The 12,509-nt window shown below is 34.3% G+C and overlaps 1 protein-coding gene across 3 annotated transcripts in view; it reads left to right on the top strand.

The window, feature by feature from the left end:
* TTLL7 (tubulin tyrosine ligase like 7) overlaps window positions 1–5,431 on the top strand; it is a 97,654-nt gene extending 92,223 nt beyond the window's left edge. For 2 of the 3 annotated variants that reach the window (XM_060024294.1, XM_060024281.1), the window contains exons 20-21: window positions 755–2,348; window positions 4,562–5,431. In XM_060024294.1, coding sequence (XP_059880277.1) covers window positions 755–875 — 121 coding nt within the window. In that variant the 3' untranslated portion in view covers window positions 876–2,348; window positions 4,562–5,431. The remainder of the gene's footprint in view (window positions 1–754; window positions 2,349–4,561) is intronic. The other variant, XM_060024288.1, reaches the window with a different exon arrangement.
* The last annotated feature ends 7,078 nt before the right edge of the window (window positions 5,432–12,509 follow it).

The following is a 12,509-nucleotide window of genomic DNA, read 5'->3' as shown; positions in this document are numbered from 1 at the left end:
GTCTATATCCAATTTATTGTGAATATTTCTCTGTTTCACTACAGAAATATTAATGATTTGTTTACAGGATGCTGCCCCAAGACCCTAATGATGTTACATTATATATAATATATATACTATAGTGTCCTAAAATCTGGAAAATTTATGTATTCTGAAATATATTTGGCTGAAACGGTTGCATGCAACCTGTAATTATGATTGTTTTTGGTTTTCTGTAATCACAAGCACCCAGTAGTCCAAGAATATAAAATTTACAATCTAGTTATGAATGTTAATCTTTAACTTTTTCTTTTAGATTACTATAGTCATAACACATCAATGATATATTTATTAAATAATAATCAATGGTTTCAACATCCTTGAAACATTATTTTAATTGGTTAGCCAAATTCTCATGTCACATGTTTTTAAGAAATATTTGACTGGTTACACACATTTACAGAGGTGAATGATGAATTCCAAATTAACATGAGTCATATAAACAGTCTCCTAGCATATGAGTTCATGGCTGTTTATGGGATGTCTCGGGACACTAAGATCACATGTTACATCTATATTCAACTCTTTGGGTGAGGCTTTATGACCCTCTCCCTGCCTCCCCTCCTCAACTCAGGAGAGGAAATCTTTTTATGTGGGTTGCATTGTTATAGTATCATTTCTCATGTAAGATGTACAAATTATTAACCACATAATATTTTAGTGAGAGATGTTAATATTAGTTTGTAAAGTCTAATTTTTTAACTATCATTTTTAGGTATTTACTACCAGGAAGTACACAATTCTTCATGAGAACACCAACCTACAACTTGAAATACAGTTCACCTGGAATGGCTCGCTCCAATGTTTTGTTTACATCCCGGTATGGCCACTTGTGAAACAGAGGGAAGATCGCCATGGGTTATGCACAATAGCAATTCATATTTTTCCCAACTTAACATTGCAAAGACAGTGACCATTAAGTGCTGTTTTATGTATATATGACATATATGTGTGTGAAACTATATACACACATGCACTCAAATAACATATATATTTATTATAATATATGAAGGAAGAATTAGCAGGAAACTGGATATAAGATTTAACCTTTCTGGAAATGTAATAAACCATGTTAAAATTGTTTACACAAATATGTGAATGTCTAGAATTTGCTAGGTTTATAATTAATACCTTCCTACTAGAAATGTTATTTTTGCTGCAGAGTATATAAAACAGAATTGATCTTGAAGATCCCATTACAGTGTTAAATTATTTTCTAGGTAATATGTCTTTTGACTTGAAAAAGCATTAATAGTAAATTACCTTATTAATTCTCATATATAGTGGCTATTTAAAATGAAAACAAAAATTAGAAGCCTGGTGTTGCTTGATGATAGGATTAAGTATGAAACAGGTTTGTCATTACTATAGCACACTGTAAAGTACTATAAAAATCCCAACCAGATTCTCCAAGATTTTTATCCCTCAGTGTGGAAATTTAGCTACTTGTGAAAGTGATAATGTAAATTTTCAGTAAGGATCTAGTAAGGTCATACTATGATCTAAAATGGAAGACAATCCAGTGGGTTAAAAATAAACAAAACTTACTAGCTTGTATTTTTACTTTTTATTGGGAGTCACATAAAGGGAACAGAAAATGGTGGTAATGACAAAATCGTTCCGTATGATTTTGGTATCTCTTACCGCTGTTACCACTCACTTTTTTGGGGAAAGTATATCTCTGATGAGTACATATGGTCAAATACAATTTCTTCTGTTCAAAGAGCTGGTATTTTAAACTTATTTCAGTGTTACAGAAGTGTCACACTTATTTTATAAGTCTCTCAATGCTGAGACCAAATTACATTGCAAAGACTAATACAGAGTTTCATATTGCACCATAGAAAATAAGCTAAATTATTGCAAATAGGAGATTCTGATTACTAAATATTATTAGTTATCGATGTGCCCTTGAGAATTTAAAAAAAAGTCAAAATAGAGTTTGAAGTTTTCTTCTTGTCCATAGTTATTATGTGTAAGTTTCATAGCAGTTTACTTCCTTTTTTTTTGCTTACAGTTTCAAAAACAATGAGTGAGCTTTCAGTTTTCTATACAAATATAAATAGTACCATGGATATCCTTAGAGATTGCAATATTCACCTTTTAGAATTTTATTTAAACTTCTCCCAGTAGTTTTATTCTCTCACAGATGGTAATTATTTGCAACATTCATGAGTGTTTTACCTCCTTTTACTATCCTGAAAGCTATTTCCAGTAAATGGAGAAATGGTCCCAAAGCAGAAGGAGAATTGAGAGGGGCAAACTGGCCTGCTTTAATTCACAAGCTGGATAACTGGCAACCCAAAGCTGTAAGTTGATATATTGTGCTTTTAAAGCCATGTTCTGAGGCTGTATTAGGATAAAATAGGTTCTTCCCTAAATTATTGCTGGCTACTTGATTCTTTATGACTACCTATCATCCGTATTCCAGTGGATACTTTTCCTTGCTAATTGCATCCCAAAGAAGAGTTTGTTATTGTCTTTGTGGGAAAAGAGGATAAGGATGTCAGGATGAAGGAAACTGCAGTGTAGCTCTGAGTGTTTATGACGCCATTTTGTGAATTCTTAAATATGTTTAGAATTTTTTGGAATAAATAATGCAAAAATTGGGAGATTAACACAATTATTATAAGAATGATCATCAAGTAGGCCTTTTCATGGAGCAGTTTTAGTCATTTTTCATTGAAATTCATGATTTTGTTCATGAATGAGACACAATTTCAGGTGTCTGATATATGATATCAACCCAGTTTGTTGGCCACTCACTTGCATTAGCTTAAATCACAACGGTGACTTAATTTGCTAGAGTGGGTACTTTGGAAGTTCTTTTCTTAGTTGTATAAAAGTGAAATTTTTATTTAAAACGAGAAAAGAATGTCTAACATGTCTCCCCCTGGGGAAAAATAAATACAAAAAAAAGTAAATTTAAATGTATGAAACTACCCAGTTAGTTACTGATGAGCAAATTTCATTTTCATTCCTCTAGTTACCTAAGTCTGGCATTGTTTGAGTGCTAGAATTTTATTGCCCACATTTGCCTCTTTATACTGATCTAGTCTGATATGATGAAGTTTTGAATAAAAGCCATGTGCTCATTATTTATGTATACTACCTGGTATGCTGTGGACTACGGTTGTGTTAATGCTTATTCCCTAATGAGAAACTAAGAAAAGAAGATACAGTAATAAACCGTGGAAGTCTTTAGAGGCCATAGAAATATTTTAGTGATATAAAATATTCCTTAGTTTTTATTATAAATTTTTTATTCATAGAGTTAAAACGTAGCAGTATAAGTGATAGTATGGGTCTGACTCTCTCTCTTCTAGGAGAGAAAATAACTTTATCTGAAAAACTCAGAAGCTATTCAATCTTACCAAGAGATTTTGATAGGGAATTTGGTTTACTTATGATGAAAGCATATTTTCATTCTGTTATTAAAAAATATATCCCTGCTCATTCTGTGACTAATGCTTTCCAGAACTGTATATGTTTGGAATGATTGCAGAATTGTACAAGAAGTAACCTTTTAATGTTAAATTATCATCTATGAACATTGTATGAGATTGCAGATTAGTTTTCACTGTAATAATCCAGCATTGTAATAATTACCATTTGCTTTATGTATTCTGTTGAAGGAACTATTTGTGATTCATATTATGATTATTAGCAACAAATTTTATTTCATGTTGCATGTGTAAAAATGAAATTATAACAGGATCAAATATGGAAATGCCAATGGTAACCTCTATCAGATGCAAAGATCTATACAAATTTTTTCATATATCTGAATTAGGTCTAAATACACAAAATTTTTCTACTAATTCCTCCCCCCAGAACTAAAATGAACCAAACTCAAGCAAAAAACCCCGATCTTCTTCTCATCTAATATTTACACACAGCTAGATGATAGTGGCTTCTAGACATCAAGAAAAAGATTTCATTCTAATTCTTTTTTTAATTTGGAAAGTATATGATTATAGAATCTTGTTACCTAACTCTAAATTTCACATTTTAATATAAATTAATCCAAATGCTTTCTTCTTTAGCATGACAAAGTCATTCCATTTAAAACTTCTCTTTAAATCTAAACTTCCACATTACTTATTTTCAAAAGTACCAAAAAATTGATAGTTGCATAAACTATATAAAGCATTGCTTCATTCTTAAACGTATATTTTTGAACATATAATACCAAATACCTTGAGAAGAGTGACAATAAATACTTTCCTTTTCTGTTCTGTAATGCTGTTTTACATTTTGAGTCTTAGTTTACTTGGTTCTAAGGGTTAAACAATAAAAAGTGTAAGTACAATTAGTTGTGCTCCTGTGACCTGATGGTTTTTGAAAATTTCTTTTCTCTTTAAATTGAGAAATTTAATAAAGCTTTCAAGAACTGAATTAGTTATCTAAATATTTTGCACTAATGCTACTTACCAATAAATTAAAATTTTGAAAGTATTTTGATGATCAAAATTTTACTCCTTACACTGTTTTTTCTTTCTTCTTCTTTTTTAAACTTAAGTTCCATTTGAAGTTTTGACCTTTGCATGGACAAATTCAAGAAAAGAGAAATCCTGCCTTTTAAACATTGGTTTATGGTGGTGTATTTTTGCTTCAGCAACAATAAAACTTATAAGATGTGTTATTGGATCAAGTTCAGTTTTTCTGCTGAGATTTTTAAGAACAAGGTTGAACTTTCAATGTCTAAAAAGCATTAATTGTCTGGATCCATATGAACCAAGATAATGGCCACAAATAACAGTCTTGCGACCAAAAATTGTTAAATTAAAACTAATTGCACATTTTGAGATTCTTGCCCTTTTTTGGTGCTTTTTTGCCTTGTTATGGGTATTGAAGGAAGACTATTCAGGTGAAACATTCTGCATTAACTGGGCTGTATTACCTAAAAAGAACTACGTAAAGTTTTTATTTTATCCCCACCTGCTAATTTGAAAACTATTGGTAAAGTCATCATTCAGTACACTAATATTTTCTAAATTAGTAAGACTTACCTTACAAAAATAATCAGATAATGCTGATATTTCTCTTTCAAAGGCTAACAATGACAGTTCTTGGTCCTGAGCTGGTTGGTTCATACAATAACTAATGTACATGCTACTACATTGAATATTAATAGATTTGCTGAAGATTCTGGGTTTGAGGGTTAGCTTGAAAGCAATACATTTGCTACCATGAATCATGATGCAAATTATCCCCATGTGTTTTACTACCTGTATATGAATGCAAATGTTGTTACAGAAAATATGCTTGAAATGTCAACACAATGTGCAATTAGTATTGCATTGTCATGCTTCAGCATGTGATATCTGTATGGTGAAGTTATTTCAATTACTCAGATATGTTACTATAATAAAAAATATTTAATATAAGAAAGCTACATATGTCATCAGATGGTTATTTCTGTTTCCCCCCCCCCCCCCCCCCCACACACACACTGTTTTTAGTAGTAGAAGAGACTGGCTCTCAATTAAGCTTTCAGGGTGATGAAATATATTTTCACAGTAATTTTCTTCTGCTGTAGAGTCAGCAGTAGAACTGTGGGGATAACTTTACCTGCTATTAAAGTCAGGTTGAGTAAACAGAATTGGTGTCAATTCCTCTCTTAGTTAGCTGGAAGGTAGACTGGTCTAAAATTTAGAAATGACATTTTTATATCTTTCTAGCATCATTATAACAATAGTATTACTAATCTGAATAGAAATATGTCAGCATCTCAGCTATGACATTTTTTTCAGGAATTTATAGTTTTATCACTATTAAAATATACTAAACCTCAATAAGTAGCATATCCTAGTCTTACTGCCACTATTACCATTGTCTATAAGACGATTGTATATAAAGAAATTGAATATTTTTCCTTTAAAGAAAGGAAGCTCTTTGGATAAAAATCTATCATGATAGGAACTTTAATGCATGTATACCTCAGCAACAAGTGATATAGATATTGACTTTTTAAATGTATTTTTAAAGATTTGTTATTTTATAAAGTAAAAATATTCTATAAAAGCTTTAAACTTTGAATTTTTTTCAGTGACAGATAAAGATGAGACCAATGTGGGTAGTTTAGTATCTCCCTATTATATCAAATAATTTGTAAGATAAATATACATATAGTAAATGATTGAAAATCTTTTAAAACTATAAATAAATCATTCTGAAATAATCTCAAGTGTTAGAAAACTTCTTGTAGTGCCTTAAAATAAGATTAACATTTCACTCTTTTGTACAAAGTAAGATAATAGATCTTTAATTTGCAGAGAGTAGTCTCTTAGTGATTATTCATGTACATATAGAATATAGTGACGAAAATGTCCATCACCACAGTCAAGTAAATGTGGAAAACATTGGTGTATAAATTGGAATGTGTTTCCTTCTACTTTCAGGACCTATCAAGAGTCTTTAGTATTCTAAGATGCTTTGAGAGTCCCCAGTGAGGGACTGGGACATACACTAGTTCCTAAACTAATTTCACTGTGGTATCTTATTTAAAATGCATCTCCCAGGACTAGTCTTCTATTGACTAAGGTTTGGAAAACACTTAACTACACCAAGTCATTCACTAATAAAGGAATCAAGGTATTTATTAATTTATTTATTTAATATAAACGGTGATATAATTATGAACACTGACAAATCTAGTGCAAGAATTTACTTGCACTTGTTGCTTGAGAATTTGGTCATTTCCAGAGGAATATTTGAACAAGTGTTTCAGCAGGAATGTCTTGACCCAAGAAGGATGACTGCAGATAAGTAGTCTTAATGGTAAACATGAGTTATATTAGATACTTGAAACATAATCATGATATGCAAAGTAATATAAAATGCTTAAGATGTGGTCAGAATGTGGTTCAAGCCCTTATGAAAAACTATTAATGATGTATTGGGTCTAACATGATAAAAGTTTGTCTTTAATGAGAGTCTAACGTCACCCATCAGCAGATGATAAGAGCTTTGTATAACAGACAATATATCTAGATGCCCTTGCTGGCCATCTGAAAGACTCTTCTTATATAAACAAAAAGGCCTGTTTGTGGCTGATAAGTTTCCTTCAGAGCTGGAATTTATTAAAAATTTGTTGTATTTGTGAGAGACAAAATCTACTGAACCTATTTATTTTCTGTGGTTAAGTTTTCCTTAAGCAGTACGTTAGACACTTTGGGAGCCTTCAGAAGTTTCATCTTTCATTTCTATTTGTCCTTATGAAATATTGCCAAATTAGTCTCCCTCTTTAAAAATATAGGAAAAATACTGCTATTCAGTATATTTAGGGAGTTATACACTGAATGGTACTATAATGACCTAAACTGAACTATTTTATACAGTTATCAAAAATACTAAAATTTTGGCTTGGAAAGTAGTGTCTAGACTTTTGTACAGAAATGACACCATTTTTATAACTTTATAGCAAGGCAGCCTTCAATATTTTATATAGAAGTAGAAATGTACAGTGAAGGTAAGCAAATTCCACATTTTGTCCTAAGAACAGGTGCAAGCGGACATAAACCACATAAATTGGCACTGTTGTAACAAAAACCTTCAAGGATAATAACAAAACTATGTAAATTTAGCCAAGCTCTGTTCTATTACAGATGCTGCTGTTGTTCGTGATAGAGTAAGATAACTTTTTAAAGGTCAAGAAACATAATAAAATTTATTTTTTTAAATGGCAATACAGTATGCTGTTAGCAGTAAAAACGTTAATATATTGCCATGGTTATATCTGATTTTGTGGAAAATATATGACAGTGTTTGTGAAAAATACAGAGTATATAAACCTTAATGCAATCTAAGAAAATACAATTTCAACATATTACCTCATTTTCATTAAAATGATGAAAATGTGAATTCAGAAAATCACATAGGGGCTTCCCTGGTGGCTCAGTGGTTGGGAGTCCGCCTGCCGACGCAGGGGACGCGGGTTCGTGCCCCGGTCCGGGAAGATCCCACATGCCGCGGAGCGGCTGGGCCCGTAAGGCATAGCCGCTGAGCCTGCGTGTCTGGATTGACTGTGCTCTGCAACTGGAGAGGCCACACAGTGAAAGGCCCGCATACCGCAAAAAAAAAAAAAAAAAAAAAAAAAAAAAAATCACATAGTCCTTAGTCTAAAAATAGGTAGATCATCAAAACCTAATATCATTTAAACTCAAATTGGTATTTGTTCAGTAAATGTTCTACATCATAATGTGATGTAGAAAGGAAATCTCACATTTGTGGAAGAAAATGAAGGGATTATTTTTTAAAAAAGCAACTTTAGCTAATCCCATTATGTTTTTGACTTCCAAACTGAAGCAACAGTCTTGTTGTCATGAAACATTTACTGCAAATAAAGAATAAGTACATTCCTCAGAAGTTAGCTTCATTTTGTATTTTAGCCTCAGGTTTCTCAGCCACAGACTACTTATATTTGTGTTTTTGAATTTTTTTCCTGATCATTTCTAATTTTCCACATTTCATCTCCTCTGGTTCCTCTTATTACCATGTGAAGCATTACCACATTATTCTCACTCTAAAAATACTAAATGATCATTGCCTATTTTGGTTGTTTTAACTAAAACATTGAGTTCTTATAAACGTATACAAAGTGCAAAGGCAGATTCCACTTCTGCATTATCGTCTACACTTTTGGATTAATACTTTTTTCAGCATTTTGGTCCACATAGTATCCATTTTTTTCTGAGCAACAGGTAAATGGTTTCACTTAAGTTGTGTGGTTTAGAATCTCCTGAGAATGTACATCCTGATAAACCAGGAGAAGCTCACTTCTAGAGCTGAAATGTTCTAATATCGATCTTGCTTCTTATACATGCTAGAACTTTCCACACCAGTTTGCACATCCGACCTAGGTACTTAATTATTAAATAGGGGATTACAGATTTCTAGAGAACTCCATGGCACCATAACACCTTGCTAAGTAATCCCAAGGCTTTGGGAAAATAAAAGGAAGTTCTTTATAAAGGTTGGAGTCTACTTTATTACCTTCCTTAGCTTATTATCTCTCATCTACTGTCTTTTTTACTTTTCTTATGTAATAGAACATCCAATGGAATAGGAAGCAGATGATGTGTGTTCCAATCCTGGTTCTGCTATGATCTACCTGAGTGGGACAGGGTCTTTGTTTCTTAAAAATAAAAACCAACTTTGTCTATATGAGAACTGTGTTGTGAGGAAAATAGGAAGCACTAGTCTCTGTAGTAAAGTAGTGTCATTTCCCCATTGTATATAAAAAAAAAAATCTCACCGACGATCAGAAGACTCTTCTTTGTGAGTCTGAGTCTGTCGGGGTATCATCAGGATGTCAGGATCTGTAAGAATGAGACGAAGGAAACTTGTTACCAGGTGGTGATCATCTTCACCCATTCTATAAAAACACCGTACATATACCCACTAAATTCAGTCTCAAGATCACAAGTAAGTTAAAAGTTATTTACACAGGGCTTCCCTGGTGGCGCAGTGGTTGAGAGTCCGCCTGCCGATGCAGGGGACACGGGTTTGTGCCCCGGTCCGGGAGGATCCCACATGCAGCGGAGCGGCTGGGTCCGTGAGCCATGGCCGCTGAGCCTGCGTGTCCGGAGCCTGTGCTCCGCAACGGGAGAGGCCACAACAGTGCGAGGCCCGCGTACCGCAAAAAAAAAAAAAAAAAAAAAAAAAAAAAAGTTATTTACACAGCCAGGGATTTTAGACAAAACAAAACCAAAATCTGTAGATTTTGTTATTCTAAGTAAAGTAAGATGCTGTTTGAAAGACTGGCCTCAGATGCCAGATGACCTGGGTTTCAATGACTCTGAGCCTCAGTTTCTTCATGGTAGAATAGGGCATTCCCTATAGTGTTGTAAGGGAACTAACTGGACTATTCTATGCAGGGTTCTGAGCCTGGTGCATACCTCCCAATAAATGTTCGTTGCTGTCATTTTACTTCCACGTGATGCCTTTCTCCACCATCCCAGAGAAACACAATTCTGTGGTGATATTTTAGGATTGAGAGCTCCCCAAACCGTCACAGCACTCTGGGCCATGCTCCAGGTCCTCCCATCACATATTTCCAGCCTTGCTGTCTAGCTCGTTCCTCCTCTTGAAGCAGGTCAGTTTTGGTCAAGGGAACAATGTGTCTGTTCAATTCCCCAAAAGTTCCTCTAACCATCAAGATCTCTGAATACACTGAATAGAAGGGAAAATAGAGTGTTCTGTAAGGAACAGACTTACGTATTTGTTCTTAGGAAATGCTAAGTATAAACATCACAGAATTACCGTGCACATGCCTTTTCTGAAACAAGAAGATGTAAAGAAAAATCATAAGTGAAAATTTTTATGGGCTGCTCTTGGTTTTGCTCACTAGGGCTTGATGTATGCTGTCAGCACCACAAACAGCACTAGGCCTCCTACCTGTCAAGCACTGCTGAACGGAGCTCTGGGGTATACAGACCTCACATTCTGGGTGGGGAGATACATAGGCACTGCTAGGTAGCGGTAACGCAGGCAGGTGGCACAATGGAGATATGAGGGTTTTGTGCGAGAACAGCAGAAACCACGAGCATCCTGCGTGGGAGAACTGGGAACAGTGTCACAAGACAGCAGTGGTGTTAGGTTTTGATATATGAGCAGGATTTCAAAAGAAAAGAAGAGGGTTCCAGATACAGGGAATATCAGAGGTGAGAGGGCCCGACTCACTCACAGAGCCGAGAAACTCCGTGTGGCTCAGCGTGGGTTGGGGTATGGAGTGGATGAAGAGATGTAGGTTGAGCCCAAACTGCAAAATCCTTAGATGCTACAGTTAAGAGTTTGGATTATACCCTTTACACACTGGAATCGATGGGTATTAAAAAAAAATCAAGTAGTAAGGAGGTGGGGTCTGCAACTTATGGAGTTGGCTACGCTGGCCTGGTGGGAGAAGGAGGAAGACTGGGCTGGGCGGCAGGAAAGTAGTTAGGACTGGAGTTAGGACCAGGGCCTCAACTTAGGTGGGTGGATCCAGATTCAAGAGACATTTCTGAGGAAGAATCCTTCAGACCTTTGGACCAATTTTATATGAGGAATGAAGGAGAGAGATCAAGGGATTGTCTACTTTTTAAAAAATTATTGTGAAAAATTTAGTGTAAAAAACTTGTGTTTAATATTCAGGCTGAAGCTGTTCCTTTCAAGCCTGCTTTTGTTGGCTGAGGCATGTAATTTCATTTTGACAAACATGTATCAAGTATCAGCTGTATGTCAGGAGCTGTGCTAGATACCAGAGAAACAAATGATTAATAAGACAACATGCTCACTTTCCATGAGCTGCAATTCCAGCAGATGAAAAAGTCAGCTAAATAGATCGTTATAATAAAATATACTAAGGATAAATAACAGAGAGGTATGTAAGGAACTCTGTAAAATGTTCTATTCTTGGTGACATGGAGGACCTCTATAATGTGAGGGCTTAGCTCTGGTTGCCAGATGGAATTGCCCTTATAGGCATCCAGGTACCATGAGTAATTTGCTTAACAGAAAGCGGAATTGAGGCTTAATATTTAGATTAAAAATAGGAGCACATAATAGGAAGAGGTAAAAAAAAAAAAACAAAAAAGTTAAACTTTCTCTTCAGAAAGGACTCCTGGATTTTCTACAGTTTCAGCTTTAGTCCAAATGATGAGAGGTGTGTAACGCAGCTGCTCGGAGGCAGGACTCAGAAGTGAAACTGTCAGGATTTGAATCCCAGTCCTACCACCTCCTAAGAGTCTGACCTTAATACCCTGTTTCTCATTTTCCTTATCTGTAAAATGGGGAGAATAATGACAGTGTTGATAGGGTGGTTATGAAGATTTTTTGTGCATTTCTGAAGTCATCAATGAGAGAGATGCATTTCATTCCTTATGCTAGATAACCTTCAAAATAGCTGTACCAGAGGTCAGGCTTTTATTTTAGTAAGGAAATACCTTATTGATTTGATGCAGTTTTTAAAGTTATTTTTATTATATGGTTTCACAATAGATTCTGATTATATGTTGTATTTAAAACTTGATTCTCACATATCTTCAACTGAATGACTTGTAACAGTGCAAATTGCATTCCCATTGATCTTTGCAGTGTGATAATTCTTTCTTTCTACGTTACTGATATGATGATCTTCCTGTTTGTCTGTCAATATTAGCAACAACCTTATATCGCTAGATATTCTATTCTGAGGTTTACATGATAGAGAGACAACTCTTGCTGCTTTAATGATTATATATTCTCTAACATCTTTTCATCTAAAATGTGCTTCTGTTATTGGTTTTCATTAGGAGGAAATACATGGAAAGATTAATTTAAAAGACACTGTTTCTGCCCTCAGTATCTGGTACTGTTTATCCATTGCTCAGCTCTGCTGTCACTCTTAGTGACATTGTTAAGCTACTTAACTGAACTATTGCTCAGTTAGTCTCTTTCCATTATTTATATGTAATCATTAATTAATATTATATTACTTTCAATAAAAT

Source organism: Delphinus delphis, chromosome 1 (assembly GCF_949987515.2).
Source record: "Delphinus delphis chromosome 1, mDelDel1.2, whole genome shotgun sequence".
Lineage (NCBI taxonomy): Eukaryota > Metazoa > Chordata > Mammalia > Artiodactyla > Delphinidae > Delphinus > Delphinus delphis.
Note: the sequence above shows the minus strand (reverse complement) of the source record. Positions and strands in the feature narration are given on the sequence as shown.